The following is a 26429-nucleotide window of genomic DNA, read 5'->3' on the forward strand; positions in this document are numbered from 1 at the left end:
ATGGCGGCGCCCGCGAGCGAAACGTTTTCCAGTACGCGTTTAATTCGAGCGATAATGATGCATCATGTCGCAATCGCACTCAAGACGTAACGAGACGTATTTCGAGATAAAAGCGACGCGAAGGTCGCACCGGCTTCTACGTTTATCTCCGCCGCTTATCTCCCGCTCGTCTTGACAATCCGCGGGTGCGCAGTAATTAAAAAAAAAAAAAAAAGAGAAGAGAGCCCAACCGGTGTCAAAACAATCGAAAAACGCGTGATCGTTTCGGCGATGAACGTCGAAAACGAGACATGGAAGCTGTTACTGCCGATAGGGATCAACGCGGTGATGTCGGTGTGCGCGTACTGCTTGACCGTTCGCCTGATCCCGAAGTTAAAATCCATGTTCATTAAAGCTAACCTCTACGGCATCGATATGGGCAAGAGAAACAGCGGCAAGGTGTAAGTGAGACGTATCTAATTTTAGCACTCGTCGAGCCTCGCAGAAACTGGCAGTCTTAATTAAATATTTCTCGTAATTAAAAAAATTTTTTTTTTATTTTTTATTTATTAATTTTATTTTTTTATTTTTTATCGTGCGGAGTTCATCAGCCTTCTGCGAGGCTTTCGCGTACACTCTCATTACTTTCTGCGTTTCTAATTATTCTTGCAGCCCAGAGGCGATAGGCGTTGTAACTGGATGCGTGTTTCTTATAACAATGTTCTTATTTATTCCGGTACCATTCACTGACTGTATACTTAAGAACGTAAAATTTCCACACGACAAGGTAAAGTGAAGAGAGTCAGTTAATCGTAGCTAATTTCCTCCTCGCAGTTCTGAAGATTAAGATCGAGATTGATCAATAAGTTTGGAAAATCACGTACGCTTAATTTATGAATATAAATTATATATTGCGTTGCAACGTTCCGGTAGATTGTTTTAGATGAGTTTAAAAGACGTATAGATTTATAATCGATGTAGAGCTAAAGGTTTCTATTACAGTTTGTTGAATTTCTGGCTGCGTTACTGTCCATATGTTGCATGCTCCTCTTGGGCTTTGCCGACGATGTTTTGGATCTCCGCTGGCGTCACAAACTACTCTTGCCTACCGTAGCGTCTCTGCCATTATTGATGGTATATTACGTTAATTTCAATTCCACTATAATAATCGTCCCGAAGCCACTGAGATCGTGGCTCGGCTTCTCGTTGGACCTATGGATTTTCTACTACGTGTACATGGGAATGTTGGCGGTGTTTTGCACAAACGCTATAAACATATTAGCCGGAATAAACGGCTTGGAAGTCGGGCAAAATTTAATCATCGCCACGAGCATTATCATTTTTAATGTCATCGAGTTGTTTGACAGTCAGTGGAAGGCGCATCAGTTTTCAATATATTTCATGCTGCCTTACATAGCAACTTCTTTCGCATTATTCAAATTTAATTGGTAAGTTTTATTAAAGAATGTATATATTTAATATTAACTATTAAAAAAGAAAAAAAGAAAAGTGTTTTTTTTTGGATAGGGAAGCTTTGAATTTCAAAATGTGTGAGTTATATGTATAAACCATTTAACATTTATATTTCGTCAACGTAATATTTTAGTGTATAAATTCAGTATAATATTACATTAGTGTACATTGAGTATCGAGTATGAATTAATATCACAGTCGGGTGCGACCAGTACGTTAATAGTAATCTAATTTAGCGTAAAAATTTTCTACCAGCCAATCGTACTTCCATGTGTTATTGAGAATCGTTTCTGGTGCGAAATAGGAATCCCTGGACTTAGAAACTCTCAGAAGACTGGTTTTATCGTCCATCCATAGCCCGCTACTGATTAGGTCCTCGACGAACGGCACGTCGATAGTCTTCTCGACGTAAATCTCCTTAGACTGGACTTTATTGCGAAGACTGATAATAATATTCGCGGGCGCCTGGCACAGATTACAGTACCACCCGCCGTAATGATTCAGATCTCCTATGACTAATCCTAAAATATCTCTTTCGCTGGTGTCTCCGTTCAATCGCTGTCGCAGCACGAGCGAGTTGGATTGATAGGCGTTGCGTATTAAACCGACGGTGTACGCGCCGAGCGTAATCGTTGTTTTCAGTGGATGCTGCCAGAAGAAGCCGTATACCAACCATCTTAATCTAAATCCGATGGGCTGAGGCCAGCCGTCATATACCTTGAGGAACATTAACGCTCTCGAGTTCAGTACCTGCTCCGGCTCCGTCGTAACATAGATATCGTCGTCTTTTAAATTTTGCACCACAGTCCTGATCTTATCCCAGACGTATCTCGACACTGTTCGGAACGGTCTGCGGGACTTGGCCGCCACGTTGATGTACAGGATCTTTTTCTGCTCACGCTGCAGCAGCCCCTTGGACAGCTTGTGCCGGAAATTGTCCTCGGCGTTGTTGAAGTCGCAAATTACGAAAAGGTCAACGACGTTGTAGAGTTCTTCCACTATCACCTCGGCGATCGCCGAGTTGTATTCGTTCAGGAAAAATGTGTGAATAATGTGCCGGGCGGTCTTGCGACGTTTCAGGCTTACGTTTTGCTTCGACGCCATAATCGCTCTCCAAACTACCTCCGGCTGTCCGCAATCTAAGCCGTGCCATCCTTGATTACAAATACATCTTTCCAGATGCTCGTTGCTCTTCATCTTACGCTGGTCCACCCCGTGTTTCCAGCATACTGTACGATTGTACACTTCGAACAGCTTAAATGTCTTGATATCCGTTAACGTTACCTCCTCATTGATTGTCCGATAGATTGGTGATTTTTTACGATTGCCCTGATTTACGTGCAGCTCCTTTAATGAATGAAAGATAATTAATATTACGAGTATATTGAGTAAATAATATAATCGTTTTATATCGTTAATTGTGAATCTGCAGCACCTGCGATGGTTCAAATTTGACGAAACTGACGGACGCGCGGGTTGTTGATGCAGCTAGCTCGGCCGGTGGAGTCGTGGCGACATAGATCATAACAATCAGAACTTGCAAGACCAATAAGGTGTACAGCAACGCCAGCTTCCCATCTAGACGGACCTGCATGGCACCGATCCCTGCGCTCAGACAGTTCAGTTTCTCATCTTAAGTGTCCCGGAGGGATATTTTGCTGGCTATCTAAGACATCTTCGTTGACATTACAGTCTTACGAGCATCATCTGAAAACAGAATCAGTAACTTAAACTTACATTTTTTATCACTTTTCGATTTTTCTTATTTTTTTAATTTTTTATTTTTTTTTTTTTCAAAGAATTTATAGCACTGTGTTGTATTTTTATTTTAAGATTATCGTAGGTGATTTATAACAACTGGAGTACGGAATGGAATTCTATTTATAATTTAATACAACGCCGGGAACAATTCAAGAATTAGAACGCGTGTATATATTGAAGCACGTACGTCAGAGAAGGAATTTATTTGGAAAAGCCGACTATTGCAAAACGTTCGAAGTGATCTTCAACACAAGTAAATCATTGACCTCGTTTCTCGCCTCAAACCGTTTCTTACATATTTCTTTTTTCCCGTACGTATCTGACCCGTTCATCATTCATGTAATATTCTTTTCAGTCGTGTAGAGCTAAGCGGCGTCGCTGCCAATCCGTCGCATTGCAAAAAAAAAAGAATAGTTATCGTCCGCCAAGTGGATTCTGCGCGAGTTGAACATCCCGATAGCCTTCGTCTCACGCTCGTGTCATTACCCAGAAAAAAAAAGAGGAAAATTACGTAATAAAGCGTCGCTCGCGGCTCGACAATGACTGTAATGACGACGCTTCTCGACGATGATCTCACCAAGGCTCTGTGATGCTCGTACGATGATGTCACCGCAGCGCGACGTGCCATTTAATTAGCAGTGCTCCTTAGCCGCCGGATGTGCCAGCTTCTGACTGATTTCATCTGATCCCTCGGTGACTATAAGACGATCGGCGACCGGCAACGCTCGGCACTGCGCATACTTCTAGTCTTGTCGATAGTCGCCGCCTGACTCAGGCCAACTGGCTGCAGCCAAGGGGGGAAATGAAGGGGGGGGAAGGACGCCCCCCGAGATCCAGGTGCACCTTCTGTCTTCTCCCCCCGGCCGGGCAACGGCGCGTACCGCGACGACGTGAAAAACCACGCCCGAGCGCCGTAGCAGCCGGCGATTCCGCCCGTCGTGCTCCAACGAATACACTCTCGCCGATCACGCGACTATTCATAGGGCGCACGCGTCTTACTACGGCGTCTCGTCAAACTGTATCTATCTGCGTGCCCGCCTCCTCTGCCCCGCGTTGTAATGCATGAATAATCCCGTCCTGCGGAGTAAGCGGACCCGCCCATGAGTCAGAAACTGGATCATTAATTCAAAAATTAGCTGTCCAGGCTCGAGAAAATTTAGAGACGGTTCTTCCTTTTCAGCCAGAAACGATCGCCGAAGTCCACGTGTTTGTAGTCATCATGGTGGCCTCTTGGTCCTCGCTCACAGTCGCTAGTAATAGCGTTTCGTTAGGCAATTTTTCTTTAAAGCCTCGTGGTGCTCCGCATTGGTCTCACTCGTGCATGCGATTTTCAATATTTATGAGACAATATTTGATAAATAAAATTAAGGAAAAAAGATATATATAATATAAAATAAGAAAACTATATGTAACGTGACAATTTCCTCTCCAAGTTGCATAAATATGTATAAATTTATGATTATTTAAATAATATGTGATCAAGTTAAAATAAATAATGTTTTGTTCAAGGTATCCATCGGAGGTTTTCGTGGGTGATACGTTTTGCTACTTATCGGGAATGACTTTCGCTGTTGTTGGTATCATAGGCCACTTTAGCAAAACGACTTTATTGTTCTTCATCCCGCAGATAATCAATTTTTTATATAGCGTGCCGCAATTATTTCACCTCGTACCTTGTCCTAGACACAGATTGCCGAAGTAAGTTCTGAATATGAAAAATAAATCTCGTTAGAATTTCGCTCTGAAATCTACTTACAATGTATTTGCATTTTACCCGCAGGTATAACGAAAAAATAGACAAGCTGGAGCCTAGTGTAACTGTATTTCAAAAATCAGAACTTAATACTTTAGGAAAGCTATTAATGTGGATATTAAAAACATTTAAATTGATAAAATGGCAAGAAGATAAGAGAGGGGTTGTAACTTGCAATAATTTAACTTTAATTAATTTCGTGTTGATCAAAGCTGGCCCATTGAAAGAACCAACACTTACTTCTATTTTATTGATCATTCAGGTATTCCTTTAATTTTAAAAGTATTTAGTTTAAAATATATATAATTAATTTTCTTTCGTCTTTCTAGATTGTCAGCAACATAATGGCATTTGTTATAAGATATCCTTTAGCTTCCATATTTTATGACGTTTAAGCAAATAAAATATTCCTAGTATAAAGATATTCATAATTATTAACAGGAATAAGAGCGTAATCCTCTTACTTCGTTAAATACTAAAATTACATTGTGAATGTTAAGGTTTTTTTTTTAATTTTTTATGATTCCAGATACTAAATATATTACAAACATTTATTTTATTAATACATAGTATTTGCATATAAGATCAATTACGAAATAGTTATAATTATAAAATAACAACTGTAAAAGTTCCTATTATACAAATTTTGTAATAGCTCGATTGAAAACGATAACATAAAATATTTCATACAAATTTTCATTTATAAACTACTTTTAACGTAAAATATTCCAAGTAAAAATGCGCACATATTTTTTTTTTAAGAATAAAAAAAAAACTCAATTAAAAATTACTTAAACATGATTCAATAAATTGTAATATTTGCGCGAACACGGTAATCTTGCAAAGTAAAACGTGAGCAGTTCGAGATAGCTGTTTGTCAGTTAATAACAAATATTTCAAGGCTTTAATAATCTATAACTACTATACTGTATCATAGAACTTTCTTGTGTAAATCAAATTAATAAAAACAAATGTTATATATTTATATATAACAAAATCTGACTATATAATGCAAAACTGTTTGCATACTTCGGTTTTTGGGATACCCTGTATGGTACTGTATTGACTGATGTGCTAACATAAAATTTGATTTTTGCACTTTAATAACAATAATCTTTTATTTTTAATTTTTTTATGATTTAGAACATAGAATTCGAGATCAACCGAGAAGACGACCGAATAATATCCATACCTAATCGATTCTTTATATTAAGCTGTGTCTTTGCAGCATCTCTCAAGCTGTATATGTGTGTCAATTCCATAAACGTGCGACAGAATATCAAAGCCTTGTCAAATAATCTTATTGCTTCTTCTATGTTTCCTCTGTAAAAAAAAAAAAAAAAAACTTTAGAATATATTTCTATTAAAATTTCTATAAAATTTTCCAATCATGCACGTAATTACAGTTGGTTAATTTAAAAAATTTCATATAATAATTATTAAAAATAATTGAAAATATACCTTTGTACTTCGATACTTCCCAAAGATTCGTATGCAAGTTCGCATTTCTCGTCTAATTCCAATGCTTTATTAATATATTCCACAGTTTTATCAACATTACCATTCCATTGCAATTGCAATAAACCTCTGTGAACATAGGCAGTTGCGTTCTCTGGATCTTTCTCTATTGCTTTAGCAAAGTAAGTATCAGCCTTTTCATATTGTTGTGTTTCAGTCATCATCTACAATAATTGTTGAAAATTTTATCGACAAACGTAAGTTTGCACAAAAACAATTTATAATAAAATTAATAATTTATCACAATTCTCTTAAGAAATTTCATACACGGATACGTACTTGAGCATACAATATATAACAGTATATACATTCAGGAGGATTTGGGTACTTCTCAAAAGCTCTTTCAAAATCTTTCACGGCCGTTTCGGCTAATCCTACGTCTCTACTGAACATCGCAAAACGATAATCCGTGTAACATTTTTGCACATACGCTATACCAAAGTTTGGATTGTATTCAACAGCCTTTTCAAAATCGTGCTTAGCCTCGTCCATTCTATTCATGAGCAGATTTACCTGTCCTCTGTGATGATAGATATCGCTATAAGTTGGATTTATACTAATGGCTAGCTCAAAGTTTCTGAAAGTCATTTCTGGATTATCGAGTTGCATGTATAAGGCCGCTCTTTTTATTAGGGCGTTTATTTTTACGTCATCGGACGCATCTTCGCTGTTCAATATCCGCTCAAAGTCTTGGATGGCGGCATCGTGCTCGCCCAAAAGCAAATGAAACGTAGCTCGTAATAATAGTACCTCTAGTTTAAATGAAGATAACGTATCGAATTCAGGTTTTTCAATTATTTCCGTACACAACGGTATTATCTCATCGTAATCCGTGTCTTTTAACGCTTTTAGTGGCTTTTTGAAAAATCTGACAATCAAATTGCAAACGTTAAATTAAAAAATAAACGTCATATGAAATTATCGGAAATAGATTTCTTCCGTAGATACTTACTCTGGAATATTTTCCGGCTGTTGAAGTTTTGAAAACACCGGATCCTTAGGAAATGATATAATGTAAGTCTTAATAAAATGCTTGCTTGGCATTATAAACTTTTTGTTTGCTAAATTTTCTTGAGCGTGTTGTTTTCCTAAAAATAATTTTTACGTTAAGTTAACACGTTTATTTTCAAATATTATTTTAGTTTGCCATGTATAACATTTTACTTAATGCCGAATATTTTTTTTTTTTTACGTGTAACTTACCTAGCTTTTCTAAGACCTTGTCCGCCATCGAGAGAGAAGTCTGATTAGTAAATCCTTCATAAATACATGCGGTAGTCACATCTTCTAAGGCACCTTCTAAATCACCTATTTGCTCTAAAGCACGTGCCCGACGTAGCAAAGCTTTTGCATATCTTGGATTTAATTCTAATGCTTTCGTACAGTCTTCTTTTACAGCACTATATTTTTTCTGCAAATTGCAATTAAAATTTTTACGCGTTACACGATTCTGTAAAAATAATAATTTTTAAAACTCGGTATAATTAATTTTATTACCAATTGTTCATACGCAGCTGCTCTATTTTGGTAAAAAGTTGCTAGGTCCTCTACATTCTCTATTGGACAAACTTCAATCGCTTTATTGTATTGAACAATAGCCTCATCATATTTTCCCATTTTAAACTGTACATTTCCTTCGGTTTTATATTTCTGCGCCTTTTGTAAAGGAGTCTAAAACAAATGAGATAACTTTGAATTAGTCACAAGCCTACGTTCTATGCGCTCTGTAATAATTCAAAAATATACATGACGTCATTCTACAGGTTTACATTAGTCTTAGAAAATAATAATTTTGATCGATTGGGAAAAAGGCCATTTATCACGCGCAAATTACATAAACGATAAATCGTGGCATGTTTTAAGAACAGAGACGCTGGCGAAACGCAGCGGGATAAATGGACTTCCGCAATCTATCGACACGGTAAGGCGGTCTTAACCTCCGGCTGAGCTGCAGGAGAAGGCACTTTCGGTGGGCAGTCGCCGTCGATGGAGATCTGCTTGTCAACGGGAGCGCCGTTTTCCCGGGCGTTCGCACCTCCCTTGAACTTGTCGCGCTCAGGCTTGTCGGCTCTGCCGCCGCTGTTCCTGTTCCTGTAGTACATGTAGCCGAGGCCAAGGGCGACCGGCGCCCCGACCACGAGGGCGAGCTGCCATTTCGGCAACGGGCTGCCGGCCACGCCGCTCGAGGCGGTCATCCCTACGGCCGGGGATCAAACTCAGGTAACGCGGACGGCCGCGACGTGGCACCCGGTCACCGCCGGGGACCCAGACGAGCAGAACGGTCAGGACGACGATCGAGGACCCTCTCACACCGCTTGATCACCGCTGGTCACCGCGAGGCTGCCAGGCAGAACTTTAAACTCCGACTAAATCCACCGCGGTCGCTGCCGTCGCTGACTTAACCTAGTAGCACGGGTCGACGATAGATAAGCTGGGCGGATATTATTTTTCAGTAGTACAACTCAACGTTAGTCGTACTTATATAGATCAGGTGTGCGCCGTCGATGGTCGCGGAAAAATATAAAATAAACGTCCCACACCCGTTGCGCGTTTATCTCGCGCGAATCTGTTTCGAATTAATAATTCATATCGGTATGAGATGTAAGATCGTATAACCCTGCTGCCGTGATTTGCGCCGCGTTTCCCCACGCTTGCGCGAAACCAACGCCGGAAAGATGGCAGTGGCCTGTCAACAGCAGCTACGTTTTATCGGCTGTCATGCCACTAATTCGTTGGTATTGAGGGGATTAGCGCGACATGAAAACACCTGCTCGCACGAGATTCCCGGGGAATGTTGAGCGACCGAAGGAGGCGTGCTCGTGAACGGGTCTAACGATCGTCGGACGTCGCCGTGTGGGTCGGGTTTGCCTTGCGAGGACGACGGTCGAGCGTTCCGCCGCGTATTGGCCGCGTATTGGCCGCGATGGCCCTTCAAGAGGACGAGAACACCTGGTAAGCCGCGGGTCTCTTCTCAGAAAACGACACGTCTCTTCGACAAGCACGTCGGATTTTACGCCAGCTTCGGTCTGCGCCTGTCGCCCGCGAGGGTACTTGCGGCGCAAAGCCAGCGATAAACTTAGATAACGTAGCGTAGCAGCACGCCAGTTGGTTACGAGAGGCAATAAAAAAAGATTTTGTTAGCGGAGCAACGTGAATTACGTAATATCGTTTCGAAGTTTTTATTAATTTATGTGCTAATCAATATGCTATATCCGCGTGGAATCGTAGACTCGAATGGGTACAGTCAAGTCGGCTGTATATCTTTAGTTTGCATTACCTGCAAGATTCAGTTTTTATTTTTTTATTTTTTTATATTTTTTTAAATATTTTTTTCGTTAAGAAAAATATGTTTTCAGGGTGCTGGAATTGGAAGCGGCATTGCTGGATACAGAGGCACCATCTGCATCCGATATATATGCGATTTGTAAAGGCCAGCCAGTCCCTGCCAATTTAAGACCAGATGTCTGGCTAGCTTGCCTCTATGTTACTGATCGAGGTGATCAATTAAGCCAATTTAATGAGGTTTATGATTTACCCGAGCAAAATATAATTCGTGAAGATTGTCAACAGCTGGTTGGTAAGTGCATTGAAAGAACATACTAAAGATTTATTTTTATTTAATAATTGTAATTAATTTGTAATATCGTACGTTTAATAATTAATTAATTAAATTAATAATGTTATCAAACGTTGCAGCAAAATTAGGAAACGATGACGAAGATAAAGTCTCTGTGGTTTCTGATCTTGAATCTATATTAACGTTTTATTGTAAAAGTAAATGCAAACGATATGAAAGAGGAAACGGATGGTTAGAATTGTTAGGTCCTTTAATAGCTTTAAAATTACCACGTGCTGTAACTTATAATCTCTTTGAGGCGATAAGAGATATATATATTCCAAGGTAAATTAAATTATGTAATAGACACTTCTGTGTTATTTAAATATTTATTAAGAGTAATGTAAAATATAGTTAATTTTTTTTTTTATTTATTAATTTGTTTTTCGTAATATTTTTAATTATATTTTTTTAGAGGAGAAACATATAGCGCGGTCTTAAGATTGCTGCTTCTCTACCATGAGCCAGAACTATGTTCTTTTTTGGATACAAAAAGGATATCACCTGACCAATATACTAAAGTATGGATGAATACTCTTTTTGCCGGCGTCTGTTCATTGCCAGCAGTCTGTACTATGTGGGACCTATATTTCATGCAGGCTGATCCATTTTTCATGCTATTTCTTTCGCTTATCATGGTCATAAATGCGAGGTGAACATTGATTACGTCGTATATAAATATTTTATAATACTTATTATCTAAAATTATTTTTATATTTGTAGAGAGCAAATTTTGAGCATGAAAGACGAGGACAAACAAAATATAATAGACGCAATAGCAGTAATGCCTTGTGCTTTGGAAGCAGAAGACGTGACCGATTTCTGTTCCTTAGCACAGTATTATGCAATGAAAACACCAGCATCTTTCAAACAAGACTTGTATTCCGTAATGTTCGGTGAAAGTTCTGACGAGAAATTAATATCCCACGCATTGTGCTTACCTGTATCGGCACAAGAATTAGTCGAAAATGCCATTGAAGCTCCGGCCGTACCTAATAGCTCTGTTGAAGCCGTTAGATTCTTTCTCGTGGATTGCAGACCCGCGGAACAATATAACGCGGGCCATTTGCCAACAGCGTTTCATCTCGATTGCAATTTAGTAAGTTATCGATTACATAAAAATACATTTAAAATTTTTAAGCAAAATATTACAACGCTTAATAAATTTTTGAAATTAAAAATGATGAAATATATTATTATCTTCTTAGATGCTGCAAGAACCTGCCGCGTTTGCCACAGCCGTACAAGGTTTATTACAAGCTCAGCGTCAAGCACTAGCTGTTGGCTCGCAAGCTGGTGGAGAACATCTTTGTTTTTTGGGCAGCGGTAGACAAGAAGAAGATCGCTACACACATATGGTAGTAGCGTCTTTTTTGCAAAAGCATACGCAGTATGTAAGCATGGTTACTTCTGGATATCAAGGTATTCATTTTTAGAGTTGATGTAAATATATACATCGAAAATAAATTATGTTCTCTTTATATAATTAAGAGATTTTGGTTTCAGCTATTCACGAATATTTCGGCGACGAAGTGGTGTCAAGTCTCGTAGATCACAATTCGCAGCATTGCTTAGTGTGCAATGCTAACATGTCGGAGGAAAACTCGAACGAAGCAAGTCCAATTAAAATGAAAAACAACAATTCAGATCTGTTGGGCAAAATCGGATTAGCTATGAAGTTAAAGAGTCAAGAAGTGAAGGGAAAGCTATTTGATTATATTGTCAATCCTACGGCGAACGGTAATAGCAATACAGAAAAGAGAGACAGCAAAGACTTGGATTATACTAGACGTCAGAGAAAAACCGCGCCTGTCTTTAGTATAGATGATGATCAAGAGATAGGTAATTACGTGCTTCGGATTATTTTTAAATGATCTAGAACTGTTCATGAGAACAAAATAATTTAATCTGATGATCTATCTCTCGTAGATATGACAATGACTAATAATGAAAGTGAAGAGCCTATCGAAGTAGTATCTATACAACAATGGATGAAAGATCCGAAATTATTACATTCCTTTAAATGCCAAGAGGTGAAAGTAAATGGAGATCTCTGTGATAGGTGAGTATATTAAAAAATAGATTTTTTTTCTCGATATATGATGACATATGCACATTGTTTGCTATTTCAGTCAACTTTTGGTTACTGATAGTCATCTCATAGTGTTACGAGAAATCCCGGAACGAAAAGGCGCAGCGCACGTTATCGTAAAACGCCCTTTAACAAATATCGTTAAGATAACGTCGAGAAAACGGCATGCCGATTTAATAACTTTCAAATACGGTACGACGCAATACAACGACATGGTTATTTCCGATATGGATAAATTTCTTATACCCAACGCGAGTGAAGCAACTAAATTAATCACGCAACAGATTATGAGACAACTTAAAACGTCAAATTAATATTATAGACGCGTAATTGATAATTTTTAGGCTAACATTTCAAGGTAACGTACAGATTAGGTCTAATTTAAAAGTTTTTTTTTTGTCTTTTCAAAGTTTATCTTGTAGATAATTTTGTTGATTTTTTATATAATTATTATTTCTAGAAGTAATTATTTGTTTTATTTTAACATTTAATTACGATTAAATACAATAGTGTTATCACGTTATGTTAATCAGTTATTGATTAATATAATTACATGTTTGCAAAATAATTATTAAAAACAATGAACGTTAGAAATTTAATAAAAAATATTTCCGAGATTGATAATTTCTTACGTGAATCACATAATTATATTGCGAACAGATAAATTTAAAGTGATGTTTCTCACGTTCAATCTACCGAGTGATTTTGAGTCATTTAGGTGTACGTAACTTTTTTAAATATTACGACGATATGACTGATCTAAAAACCAATGCGTTCATAAATTTATAAATCATATTTATATGTAAATTATTATTAGTCAAACAATAACATTAGATTTCTAACAGAAATTTCTAAAGGCCTTCAAGTCTTAGTTGAATGTTAGTTTGCATAATATTTCCGCAGTGCTAATTAGTAAAGACTATTTGATTAGATTAACATAAGATTCTGAAAAAGGAAATGTTAAGAAAAAAAAAAAGAAAGAAAGAAAAAAAAAAAAAGAGTTAAGTTAATACTAATACATATGTGCCTGATTAATGCACATTTTTTATCGTTTTTATTCTTTTGGTTGTGTTTATGCATAGGAGAAATAAGTACTTTAGCAAAAATAATTATTTTAATTGGCAACGCTGTCCTAACGTGATCTTAATTTCTACGCACTCGTGTACTTGCATTTTATAGCCGTGGCATATTACAAATGTGATTTTATAGAGAGACACATTTATACAAATTATGAGTATGTGAATATTAAGTGCATTGCCCGCAGATGAATAGTATTTTTCGCATCTGTTTCTTAAAAAATTTTAATTACTTTAGCAAGATAGTATATATAAAAAAAACACAAACTTAAAAATATTACAATCAAATCTTTTCAACAATAAAATATAAATATTATAATATATTCTTTATTTTTTTGCAAAAAAAAAAACGTTGTGTTTAAAAAAAATAAATATTTTTTATAATATTAATAACAAGAGGAAAATATATACGACAGGATCTTCGAGAGAAATTGTTCTTGAATAAAAAGTCACTAAATTTCCGGAATGCTCTGCGTCTTTTGCAGCTTATTAGTTAATATTGCATATTATTTGTCTGCTTATAATCTATGAAAACTTCGGTCATATGTGCGTTATGAATAAATTAAGAAATAAATTTTTTTGTAACTGCATAGCTTATAATGATTTAACAAAGTAAATTTTTAATGTTTGCTTACACATTTACATTTACACATAAATTAATTAAAACACAAAAATTTAAAAGTTATATAAAAATTTATTTCGAAAATTAGAGAATGTACGTATATGTTGTTGACAATTTAATTAATATCAATAATTGTATGCAACATATATATATAGTTTTTAAATTATCAATACACATTGTACGTGTATATGTGATATAATTCATTTCATGTATGTGCTTCCGAACAGATAATTTAACAAAAAAAAAAAAAAGAAAAAATGTAAACGAACATCACGTAAATAGCATTAGAAAATTAACTTAAAAAAAATAAACGTATTAAAATTGTCAAAAACTAAACACACATATGTGTATATAAAGCCATGTATATAATAAAAATAATATATATATAATAAAAAATTAACAAAAAAGTAATTTAAAAGCCATACATTACGTTTTTTTATCGAATTAAATTAAAAAAAATTTTACTGCTAAACTGTACATGCATGTTTATTTTTTTTCTCCTGTATATATCAGATAATGTTATTAAATTAATAATTTAGTAATTAGTAATTAAATTAAATTTAAATTAAGGCTGATACCATATCATTAATGATACATTATCAACATACGTTATGTTCAGCGTTAAATGTGATAGTTTGTAAGACCGACATACCGAGTATAGTATAATAATTAATTTACCTTTTACACATCTTTTCCACTCCTATTTCATCACAAGATTAATTGTGCATCAACGTAAAAGCCAGTTTGCAAATAAAAAAAAGAAAAAAAAAAAGAACAGCGACTGGTTCTAAAGGTTAATAAACGATTACGTATTACAATTACTTACGTAATGCAACCATTAAAGAAAGGATAAATATAAATATAATTACATTTTTAAGATCGAGATGAGCACATACGTGTATTTGTGGAATCCACGCGGCAGGCAAAAGCGTACACGTGTGTACGTATATTTATTGGAAAGCGCACTCACACACGCGCCGTTGCAAGTGTGTGATGGGTATAGCGGTATCAGGCAGTATCCGGCTAGTGCGCGCTGACGTGCGTACGTACTGCAAAGTGCGTGCAGGTTCGGGAGAAGGAATGACTGTCAAACATGATGCACGAAAATTGTTGTTCAAGTTGAAGCAGGCAAGAAAAGTCGAAAGATGGGAGGGATAAACTGGGGCGAATTGTTTCCAGGAAGGTGGAGTCCTGTTATCTTCATCTCCTACATAGCTCTCTTCATAAATCAAGGTACGTGTTGAGTGGCGATCTCTCTCGTTATAAAAAAAAGAAGGAAACGAGTAAAGAAATAACCGAGGAGTTTTATGAAAATAAAACGCGCATCGTCATGAAAATATGGAATACCTGAACGTGATGCTCTTCTAGGTATTCTTGTGACATGGTCTCAGAGAAGTGGCCGCTATGAATATAATATTGTAGCAGTTGTGCTGATGACAGAGGTTCTGAAACTGGTCATATCCACGGCACTCTACTGCAAAGAGTAAGTACCGCAACTTGCAAATTCATAGATTGTATGTATACAACTGGCTGGATCAACGTTCTTAACTAATATCAACACATTTTTTTTGCAGCAATAGCATCCTAACTCTCCTTCAAGAGACTAGAAAGAACAAAAAAGGTGAGATTATAAATTAAGAGTAAAAATTTCGGTAATTTTCGTTATAAATGTTCGATGTAATCAATATTGAAAGGGTACCAAATAAAAGTTACATTTTCTTTTTTTCTTTTTTAGTGCTTCTGCTGTACATGATACCTGCACTTTTGTACTGCCTCTATAACAATCTAGCATTTGTTAACCTGGCTAGATTCGATCCCACAACTTACTATGTCCTGCTACAACTCCGCGTTGTACTTACAGGAATTATTTTCCAGGTATAATATAACACTGCTTTCTACAAAGAAACAGCGTTGAATATTGAACAGATAATGTAAAAAAAAACGACATTCTTTTTAGGTCATATTCAACAAAAAATTGTCTGCGACGCAGTGGATTTCCCTGGTGATCCTGACGGTCGGCTGCATGGTGAAACACTTCGATGCCCATGTCCTTGGCTCGGAATTCCACGTAGATATTTTTCTACTCCTAATTCTTGTACAGGTGAGCCGTCATTTATTTTCCACGCACGCCAAGGCGATCTGTACTCTCGTAAAACCTTTTCGTCTTTGCAGACGACATGCTCTTGCTTAGCCGGTGTATATAACGAGTATTTGCTGAAACGACAAGGCGCCGACATCGACATTTTTATACAGAATGTATTTATGTACATCGATAGTATTTTCTGCAACATCGTGGCGATCGTTCTGTTGAGTATATTTACGAGCGGCATCAGCGAGATGCTGACCAACGTTGAGATTGGTACATTTCTACAACCGAAAGTAATACTTATTATGTTGAACAACTCGCTCGTCGGTATAATAACGAGCTTCTTCTTGAAAACGTTGAATTCGATCCTGAAGACCTTCGCCAGCGCGGTCGAACTGGTTTTTACAGCGATGCTGTGTTGGTTTTTGTTCAGCATACCCATTAGCACGAACACCATCATTTCCATAGCGATGGTGAGCTTCGCTGTAATTTTATATTCGAGGAATCCCGTACAAAACACTCAGCCCAAAGAGACGGCGGAAAGTGGGAAGCTTTTGGTATAAAGAAATTAACAGTATTAAATTTTCTTTCGATCGAGGACACGATACAATTCGCAATGAAATAATAAAAACGACGTGCACGTTACCATTAGCGTTAAGCTGTTACAAATGTTTTTATCGCATGACCGCCGATTGTACGATACAAAAGGTTGTTAGTTTATAAGACAATGACTGATCGCTTGATTAAATAAAAGTATGTTCATCCTTTTTCGCCAAATAAACAGGGAAACGTCGATCGCGTCGTTTCATTATTTAACTTTTATTTCACGAAAGCATTCTCGAGAAGAAAAAGTTAATTATTTCAAATATTTTATTTTGTTATTTTTTATTTTTTTTTTTTTTTTATTGTTTTCTCTCCAGGCAAGTGATTGTGGAAAATCAGCATGACAATCTCGCAAAGCGATGGACGAAATTTTCATCAGAGTAGAGCTGAATTTGGCACTCTGACGTATGTACATTTCGTTACATTTTGCTATATTTTACTTTATTCTATTTTTATTATATTAAATTACATTATAGAATTAAATCTTGTTAATTCCTAGAATAATCCGCTACGGGGCGCCACCGTCCGGGTCAAAGATTTTTTTCAGTGGTACAACTCAACGATAAATCAGACATTCCTAAATAAAATTAAATTAAATTAAACGCAGACGGAATAAAAAATAATCGACGTCGTCGTGATCGACGGTATAAATGTATATACCCATTTATCCATCTCGCAGTTTCAAATTTAAAACCCATTAAGCAATTTCGCTTCATCTGAAACATATACTATATCTCTCCGTCCTTCTTCCGCCCGTCGCGTCGTATCGCAACGTTCGTCTCTTTTTATTCCAGGCGCGCCACGACGTGATGCAGCTTCGCTGCACTTCCATTTATCTATTCGCGCGGAGGAGCGCAGAAGCGATTTGTAAAAATCTGTCGGGGAAGGAGAAATCTGAAGGTGTCTCCGTTTGTCCTTGGTGCGCACTTTATCGCGCACGTGCGCGCGCGATGACAGATGCCGCAACGTCGCCGTGGGCGTGTGTGTGACATGGTGTGACACATGTGCGGGTACCGCGGTCGCGTTCTGCGCTCTCCCGAGGGTCCCGACGGTCCTCCCCTCGCGATCCCGTCCGGTCGTCACCGGCAGCGCCGCCTTTTTCCTCGCGAATACCTTCTCTCCTCTTTTCTTTTTTTTCCTTCCCCTCCTCACACGGACGAGCTCCGGGCACCACCGACGTCCGTGCTAATGAGCGCGTGTTGATGCGCGGCGGGCCCGCGCCACGAGAGAGATCACTCGCATCGGATAACACGAAACGCCGGACGGCCGGACGTAATCTGTTTCTCTCACGATCATGGGTAAGTCTGCGGCAGCTTGAGACGGCTTCGCGTCCTCCTTGAGTGTCTACGTGTCCTGACCACCGCGCGTTTGCCTTTCAGAGGACCCGACGGAGGCGCAGAAATGGCAACAACACTTGTCCCTGTTGCGGGAGCAATACGTCAACTTGTACAACGCGAATGCGGAACTGCAGCGGGATTACGCGGTCGCCACCGCCGAGAAGCAAGAGGGCGGATTTGTCGGCAGGCTTCTGGCGACAGTAGCATCCCTGTATTGTCAACATCGTTACAGGTATTTCTTATGTATTGCTTGAAATCTCTGTTGTTCTTTTTTTTTTTTTTTTCTTGCAACGGTGATACCGGCAGGTTTAATGAGTCTGATTCTAAAAATATACTTTCAGTGACATAAGTATAAAACTGATCGACCAAGAGATACCAGCTCACAAATTTGTCCTGTCTGCCAGAACTGATTTCTTCAACGATGCGACTCTCGTCGACAAGACTGTTTTAGGTTAGTCAAACTTGTACATTAGATTTGTTCAGATTTTAGTTTCTCTTTGATACTTTGCATTCGATATCATTGCTTCCAGATTGGAGCAATTTAAGCAGCTCAGTCGCATTAGTGCTACTGAAATGGATTTACACGGGCAAAGTGTCCCAGGAAAATCTAACATTGGACCTGATGAAAGCAGCTGCTGCTTTTCAGCTGTCCGAACTGATGGACCAGTGCGAGAGATATCTGATCGGAACAGTAGGATTGGAGAATTGTGTAGGATTGTATTCGGCCGCCGAAGAACTAGGCACTCAGAAATTGAAGGAGCATTGCAGTTCCTTAATTTCAGCGCATTGGGTAAGATTTTGACTATGCAGAGTAATCGTTTTTTATTTTTACCGTTTGTAATTTTACATCTGAAATATTAATATATCTTGTAGGAAGATTTGACGGGCGAGGATTTTAAGGAAATGCCGGGCTCTCTGTTGTACAAGTTGCTGCAAACCAAAAGTAAATATCCTTTGCATGCAGCGGTGCGATTGATGCGCGAAGACGTCGTATTTTTATATATGGTGGAACATAACGCTGAGGTAAGTTTTCTTATCATTTTTCTTTTTATGATTATCGCAAGAGCAAGCTTAACGCAATATATATTGAAATAAATTTTATTTCGAGATAATTTTAAATTGGCTACTGCAATACATTACTTGCATAGTTTATGCAATGTTAATAAACATAATATAAAAATACTATATTTTTAAAGCACAGGGATTTAATATTATAATTTATTAGTTATTGTTAAATATTTTAAATTCGATAATTATTACAATTTACAATACATGTTCACAGCTCAAGTTTGAATGTTAAGTACTCACATGCATAAAGCATTTTTTAAATTTTTTTTTTGCAAACGTTTTATATAAATAATGATTCTGGTTTAGTCATTTTCGGCAGTGATTACATATTTGTAGATAATATATTTTTTATTTATCTTTTTTTAATTAAAACATTACTTTAAAGTATTTTCGATAATTTCTGACATTTGTTTCTTTCTTCTTTTACGTTTTTTTTTTCTTTTTTTTAATATTTAAAAGCCTCTGTTATTCGAAATAATAAATATAAAATTGAAGATTCATAAATTACAAAATTAGAAATAAATTATTTTAATGTAACAATTTTATGAAATAAGTTAGTTGTTCATGTTCATTTGCATTTAATGGACCAGCATTATTATGATATTCATCACTTGCTATAAAGAATCTTTAGATTCCTATATTTAACCGATTCTTACTTGTCCTTCGTGCACAAAGCTTTTGTAAAAGTTTTACTTTCGTTTAAGTAACACGTTCATGTGCTATAAAATAAACTATGAAACTTTACAACAATCTTACGATTAATAACGATAATACTATTGCAAACATTTTGCTAAACGTCCCAACTTGTACGGACGAATTACACAAATGAAAGCCACAAAAGCAATATTCGGGTGGGCCAGTGGGTGCGCCTCTGTGTTCTCCAATAAAACAACCCTCGTCGTAAGCCGACGTTATGATCTCCTGTTTGTCATACCACTGTTTATCGACGTCGTTGTATATTCGAGAATTATATTTTTGAGGCGCGCAGTCTCGTTGAACAGTGGTAACTATAGACGCTAGAAAAAGTATCCTTTTTAATAAACGCTTACGGTGAATAAGTTCAATAATATAATTGCGACGGTCATTTCTGCCTACTTTTCGACTTGTACTCGATGGTTCTCTTCATGCAAAGCGTTGACGATGGACAAAACACCTGAAACTTAGCACTCCCGTCGAAATGGGAGCAAAGCATGTCCGTGTCATCCGGGTCCGTGGGCGTCATGAGACACTTGAAACACGAAACACCTTCCGCATGCGCTGGCGAAGTATCTATAAATTTCAGGACATTAATATCACGTTCCTCACTTTCGCAATATACGTATCGGTAACGTAAAACAGAAACGTACGTGATAGGATACTGATACATAATATTATAATCTCCAAACTTGGCTTTAAACTGTACATTTTATTCACGATATTGTTCCTGTCCCATCAAGCAGTAATTACTTAAGTTAATAATGAGGTATTTACTTGATCACCTTATTTTCAACAAGGATAGACAGAACCTGAAAAGATATTTCAATTATATTTATGTCCAACATAAAATTATTTATTTTTTTTTTTTTTTATCAAAATTTTATCAGCCTTTAAAAAAAAAAGAAAGAAAAGAAATTAAATTAATTTAAAGTAATCTCATTGCACAGGCAGTTAAAAGTTCTGATAGTAGATAATTACTCTTTCAATCGTCGATAGATTTCCGTTTCAAGTTCGTTGGCAAATTGCTAGACTTCACCGCTGGGTCTTCCACGCGATGCCTCCAAATCAGAACTTTCCGGTCTCATTATCCTCTTAATTAACGCGCGTTGACATCCGCTGCGGAATAAAACGGCTGACAAGCTCCGGGCACCTATCACAGCATTTCGTAATGACGCATCGTAATGAATTATTTCGCGACAAGCCACCCAACTTGGCGGATCCGCCTCGCGGAATAAGCGCGTCGCAAAGCTCGTAGCGAGAATGACTAGTCAACGGCCGATTGTGGTCGGTTGGACGTCCGCGTGGCCACGTCATCTGCCTCGGCGGAGGCTTTAATGCTCCCTTGGCCTGCCATGTATATATCAGAAAATAATCTTCATACTTCCTCCACTTTTTTCTCACTGACCCGATACCGTCCACGCCATTCTAACGCTCATACACACGGACAGAGCAGACACAAGCACATGTATATCGTTGATAGCAGTGACTCTCAAATCTCAGCTTTGTAGTATTAATGTAATTTAATTTAACAACTATATATATTTTGAAACTAAAATATTTGAAATATTTTATATATGATTTATTTAAAAAAAAAATATATATATATATATATATATATATATAATTAATTTTTTAATTAATATATATAATATTTTTTTTTTTTAATAATTTTTATTGTTGCTGCTGTAAAATATTTTATTATTGCATATATTAGATTTATTTTGAAATAAAGTAAAGTGTGCAATTATTTATTTTCAGCTGCCGAAAGTGGTCAATGCTGTGGACCACAAAGGCGAAACAGCTTTGGAAGTTGCCCTGAAAACCCGCCAGCCATCTCTGGCTCGCACTCTAGTTGAACACGAAGCGGATCTGAGCGCGAAGGATACAAGAGGTCTTTCTCTTCTTCATTCGGCTATATTAAAGGGAGACTCGTATTCGTCCGAGTTTATAATCGAGCAGCTGGAAAATAATGGCAGCGTGCAGAAGTTATGCGAGCCTGTAAAAATTAACGAGAGTGCGAAGAATACGGCTGATCTTAAGCAACTGGAAGGCTGCACCGCCTTGCATCTAGTGGCGAAACACAATACGGAAAACATGCTGGCGGTTGGATCAAGATTACTTCAAGCAGGAATAGATCCGAATTTACAAGATCACAGAGGATGGTAAATGAAAAAGAAAAAACAAAGTTTAATTCTGTATTATTTTTTTAATAATACAGAAATAAAGTACTGTTAAAAAGAAGAGTACTTTATTTCTTAAATTGATAGCTTTTGTATTAAGTCAATCAAAGAGATTTCTTTTTTTTAATATAATTTTGTAATTTTTTATATATTTTTTATAGGACTGCGCTTCACAGTTGTATTTCGGAGAAAAACGAGATGCTGTTCGACCTGTTGCTCGAAGCGAAAAATATCGATGTAGATCAAACTACGAACGAAGATGATACGCCGTTGTGTTTTGCGATGAAGACGGAGCCCTTCAACGAGTACTTTGCGTCGAAATTGTTAACAAAGGGCGCCGTACCGAATCCAACGTACGACGCCACCGGAGATACGTTGCTCCATATTCTAACGCGAGAACGCAGAGAAGGAGCAGCGTTATTCATAGTGGAATCGTGTAACAATAATTTAACGAAAACCAACAACGAAGGCTTTACAATACTGCACGAGGCGTGCCGAGTTGGATTAGAGGATCTGACCCGCGCTCTGTTAAGGAACGGTTTGCCGACCGATGTGATTACACTTTCCACTGGCGACGCGCCAATTCATTTCGCTATTTCGAATCTGTATACTGACATAGTCGTCGAACTGTTGGATTCAACGAGCTCGGATTCACAATTAACGATCAAGAACAACGCAAACGAAACACCTTTGAGCTTGGCTATAAAGGCGCCATTCAAGAAGGGCAAAGATATCGTATTGGCTTTAATAAAAGCTGGAGCCGACGTGAACGAACGTAACGAAGAAGGCCTGACGTTGTTGCACCAGGCGATTTTGAAGGAGGATTCGGCCACAGCTATATTTTTGTTGGAAAATGGAGCTGACATGAATGCAAAGTGAGCTTAATAATTAATTTTAATTTACAGAGTCTACTTGCAGCGGGACTCGACGTTATTAATAATTATATTTTTAATATGTGCAGAACAACCAATGGAGAAACGCCGTTACAGCTATGCGTACATTGTAGACTGGGCGAAGTAGTAGAGGCACTTTGCAGGCGAGGTGTGGACACCTCGATAGGATGCCCATTGTGGGACGCTTTGGATTCTGATCAAGAAGACACTGCATCAATTTTAGTTAAACACGGAGCGGATACCGATTGTTGGGGACCGGGGCCCGATGGCTGTCACCAAACGTTGTTACACAGAGCGATTGATGATAACAAGGAAGATATCGCACAGTTTTTAATCAGAAGGTACGCAACCTTTGCAGTAAAAAAAAAAAAAAAAAAAAAAAAAAGGCTTTGGTTTTAAAAACAGTTATTTAAAATATTCCTAATTATTGTTTTAACGACGAATTATTACAGCGGATGCGACTTGAATGCTCCGAGACGACCTGGCCTAGACGGTGCCGGCGGAGACGAGGCAAAAGACGAGTGCACACCATTACATTTGTGTTGCCAATGGGGACTGGAGCAAGTTGTTCAAACGCTCATCGAGCACGGGGCCGATGTAAATGCCCGTGACGCGGAGGGAAAGACGCCCGTGCACGTGGCGATACAAAATCAGCATTCGCAGATCATTTCTCTTTTGTTGTGTCACCCGAATATAGATCTGAATAAGAGGGATAAGAAGGGACTGACACCTTTCGCGACTGCCCTCACAGTTCGTAATAACAAAGCCGCACAAGCAATATTAGAGAGATTGCCTAAGGCCGCCGAGCAATATGACAATAAAGGCAGGAATTTCTTGCATACTGCCATACAAAAGGGTGACATGGAAAGCATTCTATTTTTATTATCCATACAGGTACAGCATTTAATTAACATAGATAAATTCATTGCGTACAAAGTCAGAATATCTGCAACCAGTCGTCTCTTTTCAGGTAGACGTGAATTCGAGAATACACGACGTTACGCAAACGCCTCCTTTACATCTCGCAGCCGTGTCAGGGAATGAGATGTTAGTACGAAGTTTGATTCTGGCGGGTGCTCGCGTTAACGACACGGATGCAAACAGAAATACCGCGCTACACGTGGCTGCTAAGGCAGGACATGCCACTGTCGTCTCCGCATTATTGGAAGTAAGAAACTAATATCCTAAGTATTAAATAAAAAATTTTATTTCGATAGACATACATATATACGATATCGTAATAAATCGGGGGTGGGTTTTTTTTTTCTTTCTTGTAGAATAACATTAATTTCGATGCGGTAAACGCGGATGGCGACAATGCGTTGCACGTAGCTGTAAGAGAGGGTCACGTTTCTGTAGTGCGAACGTTATTAACCGAGTGTACACTAGATGCGGAAGCCGTGAATCTCAAGGGTCGGAATCCTCTACACGAACTGGCTAGATGCGCGAGGGATAACGCTGCTACAATATGCGATCTGTTTTTAGAATGCATGTCGCAATATCCAGTCAATAACGCAGGTTTAAAGAACAAGCAACGATAAAATTATCCTGAAGAGCATTGTAATTTGTTCTTCTTAATTATTATATACGCGTGACTTACCGAGTTTGTATTTCAGACTTGGATGGAAATACGCCATTATTGATCGCGTACATGAAGGGCAATGGCAATCTTTGTAGAACGCTAGTGAAAGCTGGGGCGTGTTTAGGTTCGATGAATAAAGATGGAATTACAATCTTCAACTATCAAGTAGCGACGAAACAGCTGTTATATAGGCTGTTAGATTCGTTAACGCAAGAAGCACCGTGGTCTGATAAGGATTGCTGCTTAGAGTGCGGAACGAAATTCTCTCTCACAATGCGCAAGCATCATTGGTAAATTGAGTTTTAATGAGATGAATTGAGCGTGTCGATTTATTAAGCGAAATTATCCTAATTTTCCTTTTTTTTTTTAGTCGGCATTGTGGACGAATTTTGTGCAGCAAGTGTTCTGGTCAGGATGTGCCGATCTTGAAATTCGGCTTGAATAAACCAGTACGGGTGTGCAATGTATGTTTCGACGTATTGCTGGGTAGTGGTTCTCTTCAACCGTCATAGTTAAATGAAGAATTTATATACGGGGGTATCCGAAATAAAAATTTTTATCTGAAAACAGTGGGTAGGAATTTCGAGACGAAAGTTTTATTACGGACACCCACGACAACTTGATGGAAAAATAGATCATTCCAAATGTCTTTTTAATATGAAAAAAAAACTACAAACTGAACTGAAAGTCTGTGTGTAATAATTGTATGTCATTGATATTTTATGTATCTTATTATGTACACATTGTTAAAATTATCTTATAGAGTTGAAATACAGATAAAAGAAAAAGGGCGCCTGTCGGTGTAATTCGCAATTATAATAACTTAATCTTTTATTGCTAATATTCGATTATATTTACATTATTCGGGAGAAATCTTTTAACATTGCAAACAACAGTTGACTCTTTATGGAAATAAGTGTAATTACTTCAGTTTAGTGAACAGAGTCTTCGCGACGCAGTGATCTACGCATTGTACGTAATCGATAAGCTCTTCTAGACAAGTCTCCTCTGTGTTGGACCTTGAGTTCACACGGTCATTGCACGTATCTAGTTTACCCTTGAAATTAACACATTTTGATTCCTGATTGCATTGCTCCTGCAAGAACAAAATTATTATTCATCGCTGTACCATTGCTAAAATCGATCATTTAGAACATCTTTTTTTTAGCGAAGAATTCTTCTAAGACTTCGGACTGCGAAGTGCAAATAGATAGCGACCGTGCCTTGAATCTCGTTGAACGTGCTTCTTCCTTGGACGTTCGCGACGCGTCCGAAGGGGTTTGAAATACAAAAACATTATGTAACGATTGTTACTTACGCGGAGTACTGTTTGCGGATCCACGAGCTCCTCTTCTTCTCCCTCGTCGGCTTTCACCACCGGCAGATAACGCTTGAAGAAGTTCTGTATGTCTGCCATTTCCTTGACTGATATTTCGGTGTCGCGAGGATCAAGTGCCTCCGAGTTTCCTGCGTAAGCTCTGCGAATGTGAGATAACCACAACTCCGGATTCTCTGCCTGCAGTGGCCTGCACGTCCTGCACTCTTGCAGTTCTGTAGGCAGAAAACGGCGGCTCTATCGCGCCTTCGATCGATCTCAAAGTCGAAAAAAAAACTCGTGGCGTCGAGTGATCGATCACGAGAGATATGATAGGCGGAAAGTACTACGAAAAAGAATGTGAGATAAGAAAATATAATAATTATCTAGTCGAAGAGATCAATTGCCAATAATGTTTAACATTGATCTATCTTTTTCATCCTCAAAACCCTTCGACGAAGCATCAAAGTGTACGTTTATCGAATGATAGAGCTCGCTCCTCGTGCTGATCCACTTGTTCAATATTCCAACCGAGTTGTCAATGTTTGTTATCACCGCGTTTCTTGAAACATTTAATTACATTTTAATTATAACTAATTATAAATGTCTCGCGGTGTGACTGGCGGGTGACTTTAAGTTAATAAAAATTAATTTAAAATCGCGCCTAAGGGAACGAGTGACAATCGCTGATGCAATTGCGAAGCGAGAGGCAAAGTCATAATTTTAAAAGTCACGTTAGCTGTCGTCGGTGCAGCAAACGTCGTATCTGCCTTCCAGCG

At 37.9% G+C, this 26429-nt stretch overlaps 8 protein-coding genes and 2 long non-coding RNA genes across 11 annotated transcripts; 5 read left to right on the forward strand and 5 right to left on the reverse strand.

Annotated features, from left to right (window-relative positions):
• Positions 1-68: 68 nt before the first annotated feature.
• Positions 69-5390, forward strand: Alg7 (Alg7 dolichyl-phosphate N-acetylglucosaminephosphotransferase). Its single transcript, XM_070671967.1, has 6 exons — positions 69-440; positions 652-766; positions 982-1427; positions 4723-4911; positions 4994-5228; positions 5296-5390. The coding sequence occupies exons 1-6, from the start codon at positions 271-273 to the stop codon at positions 5359-5361; spliced, it is 1221 nt and encodes a 406-aa protein (XP_070528068.1). The 5' UTR covers positions 69-270; the 3' UTR covers positions 5362-5390.
• On the reverse strand, positions 1551-4217 carry Mgat3 (beta-1,4-mannosyl-glycoprotein 4-beta-N-acetylglucosaminyltransferase). Its single transcript, XM_070671966.1, has 3 exons — positions 3791-4217; positions 2888-3159; positions 1551-2799 (listed from the first exon to the last, which is right to left on the reverse strand). The coding sequence occupies exons 2-3, from the start codon at positions 3044-3046 to the stop codon at positions 1669-1671; spliced, it is 1290 nt and encodes a 429-aa protein (XP_070528067.1). The 5' UTR covers positions 3047-3159; positions 3791-4217; the 3' UTR covers positions 1551-1668.
• LOC139111596 (uncharacterized) lies at positions 3156-4016 on the forward strand. The gene is made up of 2 exons (XR_011547233.1): positions 3156-3466; positions 3569-4016. It is a non-coding gene; the product is annotated as an uncharacterized lncRNA (long non-coding RNA).
• On the reverse strand, positions 4834-8826 carry Tom70 (translocase of outer membrane 70). Of its 2 annotated transcripts, XM_070671958.1 has the most exons (8): positions 8422-8826; positions 7982-8155; positions 7688-7895; positions 7437-7572; positions 6764-7352; positions 6428-6648; positions 6159-6289; positions 4834-4918 (listed from the first exon to the last, which is right to left on the reverse strand). In XM_070671958.1, exons 1-8 carry the CDS (start codon positions 8677-8679, stop codon positions 4893-4895), a joined length of 1743 nt encoding a protein of 580 aa, XP_070528059.1. In that variant the 5' UTR covers positions 8680-8826; the 3' UTR covers positions 4834-4892. The 2 variants fall into 2 exon arrangements, with proteins under 2 accessions (XP_070528059.1, XP_070528058.1); XM_070671957.1 differs by lacking the exon at positions 4834-4918 and having other exon boundaries at positions 5504-6289.
• Positions 8827-8943: 117 nt separating this feature from the next.
• Positions 8944-13202, forward strand: Tbc1d23 (TBC1 domain family member 23). The gene is made up of 9 exons (XM_070671955.1): positions 8944-9436; positions 9841-10061; positions 10181-10385; positions 10516-10752; positions 10824-11199; positions 11309-11522; positions 11607-11942; positions 12030-12162; positions 12233-13202. Exons 1-9 carry the CDS (start codon positions 9408-9410, stop codon positions 12504-12506), a joined length of 2025 nt encoding a protein of 674 aa, XP_070528056.1. The 5' UTR covers positions 8944-9407; the 3' UTR covers positions 12507-13202.
• Positions 13203-14394: 1192 nt separating this feature from the next.
• Senju (UDP-galactose transporter senju) lies at positions 14395-16769 on the forward strand. Its single transcript, XM_070671978.1, has 6 exons — positions 14395-15123; positions 15259-15373; positions 15465-15511; positions 15626-15765; positions 15848-15991; positions 16063-16769. Exons 1-6 carry the CDS (start codon positions 15036-15038, stop codon positions 16537-16539), a joined length of 1011 nt encoding a protein of 336 aa, XP_070528079.1. The 5' UTR covers positions 14395-15035; the 3' UTR covers positions 16540-16769.
• A 75-nt stretch (positions 16770-16844) lies between these two features.
• LOC139111600 (uncharacterized) lies at positions 16845-17459 on the reverse strand. Its single transcript, XR_011547237.1, has 2 exons — positions 17240-17459; positions 16845-17156 (listed from the first exon to the last, which is right to left on the reverse strand). It is a non-coding gene; the product is annotated as an uncharacterized lncRNA (long non-coding RNA).
• A 270-nt stretch (positions 17460-17729) lies between these two features.
• On the forward strand, positions 17730-25157 carry LOC139111560 (rabankyrin-5). Its single transcript, XM_070671939.1, has 13 exons — positions 17730-17877; positions 17959-18148; positions 18258-18367; positions 18447-18706; positions 18790-18939; positions 21439-21842; positions 22022-22735; positions 22822-23094; positions 23206-23647; positions 23724-23921; positions 24031-24271; positions 24370-24625; positions 24706-25157. Exons 1-13 carry the CDS (start codon positions 17874-17876, stop codon positions 24845-24847), a joined length of 3384 nt encoding a protein of 1127 aa, XP_070528040.1. The 5' UTR covers positions 17730-17873; the 3' UTR covers positions 24848-25157.
• On the reverse strand, positions 19430-21058 carry LOC139111594 (uncharacterized). The gene is made up of 4 exons (XM_070671994.1): positions 20659-21058; positions 20331-20489; positions 20080-20253; positions 19430-20000 (listed from the first exon to the last, which is right to left on the reverse strand). Exons 2-4 carry the CDS (start codon positions 20386-20388, stop codon positions 19726-19728), a joined length of 507 nt encoding a protein of 168 aa, XP_070528095.1. The 5' UTR covers positions 20389-20489; positions 20659-21058; the 3' UTR covers positions 19430-19725.
• Uqcr-11 (Ubiquinol-cytochrome c reductase 11 kDa subunit) lies at positions 25149-25893 on the reverse strand. The gene is made up of 2 exons (XM_070671995.1): positions 25654-25893; positions 25149-25431 (listed from the first exon to the last, which is right to left on the reverse strand). The coding sequence occupies exons 1-2, from the start codon at positions 25750-25752 to the stop codon at positions 25258-25260; spliced, it is 273 nt and encodes a 90-aa protein (XP_070528096.1). The 5' UTR covers positions 25753-25893; the 3' UTR covers positions 25149-25257.
• Between the last annotated feature and the right edge of the window lie 536 nt (positions 25894-26429).

The sequence above is a fragment of the Cardiocondyla obscurior genome, linkage group LG24 (genome assembly GCF_019399895.1).
Source record: "Cardiocondyla obscurior isolate alpha-2009 linkage group LG24, Cobs3.1, whole genome shotgun sequence".
NCBI lineage: Eukaryota > Metazoa > Arthropoda > Insecta > Hymenoptera > Formicidae > Cardiocondyla > Cardiocondyla obscurior.

What these genes read in the sequence shown, in the direction of transcription:
- Uqcr-11 (XM_070671995.1), bottom strand. Translation starts at nt 25,752, where the DNA reads ATGGCAGACATACAGAACTTCTTCAAGCGTTATCTGCCGGTGGTGAAA. An exon ending in ATCCGCAAACAGTACTCCGC is followed by an intron (nt 25,432 to 25,653) that starts GTAAGTAACAAT and finishes TTGTTCTTGCAG; the next exon opens with GAGCAATGCAATCAGGAATC.
- Mgat3 (XM_070671966.1), bottom strand. Translation starts at nt 3,046, where the DNA reads ATGCAGGTCCGTCTAGATGGGAAGCTGGCGTTGCTGTACACCTTATTG. An exon ending in TCAAATTTGAACCATCGCAG is followed by an intron (nt 2,800 to 2,887) that starts GTGCTGCAGATT and finishes CATTCATTAAAG; the next exon opens with GAGCTGCACGTAAATCAGGG.
- Senju (XM_070671978.1), top strand. Translation starts at nt 15,036, where the DNA reads ATGGGAGGGATAAACTGGGGCGAATTGTTTCCAGGAAGGTGGAGTCCT. An exon ending in AGCTCTCTTCATAAATCAAG is followed by an intron (nt 15,124 to 15,258) that starts GTACGTGTTGAG and finishes ATGCTCTTCTAG; the next exon opens with GTATTCTTGTGACATGGTCT. An exon ending in TTACAGGAATTATTTTCCAG is followed by an intron (nt 15,766 to 15,847) that starts GTATAATATAAC and finishes CATTCTTTTTAG; the next exon opens with GTCATATTCAACAAAAAATT.
- Tom70 (XM_070671957.1), bottom strand. Translation starts at nt 8,679, where the DNA reads ATGACCGCCTCGAGCGGCGTGGCCGGCAGCCCGTTGCCGAAATGGCAG. An exon ending in GTTATATATTGTATGCTCAA is followed by an intron (nt 6,649 to 6,763) that starts GTACGTATCCGT and finishes CAATTATTGTAG; the next exon opens with ATGATGACTGAAACACAACA. An exon ending in GGAAGTATCGAAGTACAAAG is followed by an intron (nt 6,290 to 6,427) that starts GTATATTTTCAA and finishes TTTTTTTTACAG; the next exon opens with AGGAAACATAGAAGAAGCAA.
- Tbc1d23 (XM_070671955.1), top strand. Translation starts at nt 9,408, where the DNA reads ATGGCCCTTCAAGAGGACGAGAACACCTG. An exon ending in GGTTACTTCTGGATATCAAG is followed by an intron (nt 11,523 to 11,606) that starts GTATTCATTTTT and finishes TTTTGGTTTCAG; the next exon opens with CTATTCACGAATATTTCGGC. An exon ending in AGATGATGATCAAGAGATAG is followed by an intron (nt 11,943 to 12,029) that starts GTAATTACGTGC and finishes TATCTCTCGTAG; the next exon opens with ATATGACAATGACTAATAAT.
- LOC139111560 (XM_070671939.1), top strand. An exon ending in TATTGTCAACATCGTTACAG is followed by an intron (nt 18,149 to 18,257) that starts GTATTTCTTATG and finishes ATATACTTTCAG; the next exon opens with TGACATAAGTATAAAACTGA. An exon ending in GCACAGTTTTTAATCAGAAG is followed by an intron (nt 23,095 to 23,205) that starts GTACGCAACCTT and finishes GAATTATTACAG; the next exon opens with CGGATGCGACTTGAATGCTC.
- LOC139111594 (XM_070671994.1), bottom strand. Translation starts at nt 20,388, where the DNA reads ATGTACAGTTTAAAGCCAAGTTTGGAGATTATAATATTATGTATCAGT. An exon ending in ATGTATCAGTATCCTATCAC is followed by an intron (nt 20,254 to 20,330) that starts GTACGTTTCTGT and finishes TGAAATTTATAG; the next exon opens with ATACTTCGCCAGCGCATGCG. An exon ending in CATCGAGTACAAGTCGAAAA is followed by an intron (nt 20,001 to 20,079) that starts GTAGGCAGAAAT and finishes TACTTTTTCTAG; the next exon opens with CGTCTATAGTTACCACTGTT.
- Alg7 (XM_070671967.1), top strand. Translation starts at nt 271, where the DNA reads ATGAACGTCGAAAACGAGACATGGAAGCTGTTACTGCCGATAGGGATC. An exon ending in CCTAGACACAGATTGCCGAA is followed by an intron (nt 4,912 to 4,993) that starts GTAAGTTCTGAA and finishes TTTTACCCGCAG; the next exon opens with GTATAACGAAAAAATAGACA. An exon ending in CTATTTTATTGATCATTCAG is followed by an intron (nt 5,229 to 5,295) that starts GTATTCCTTTAA and finishes TCGTCTTTCTAG; the next exon opens with ATTGTCAGCAACATAATGGC.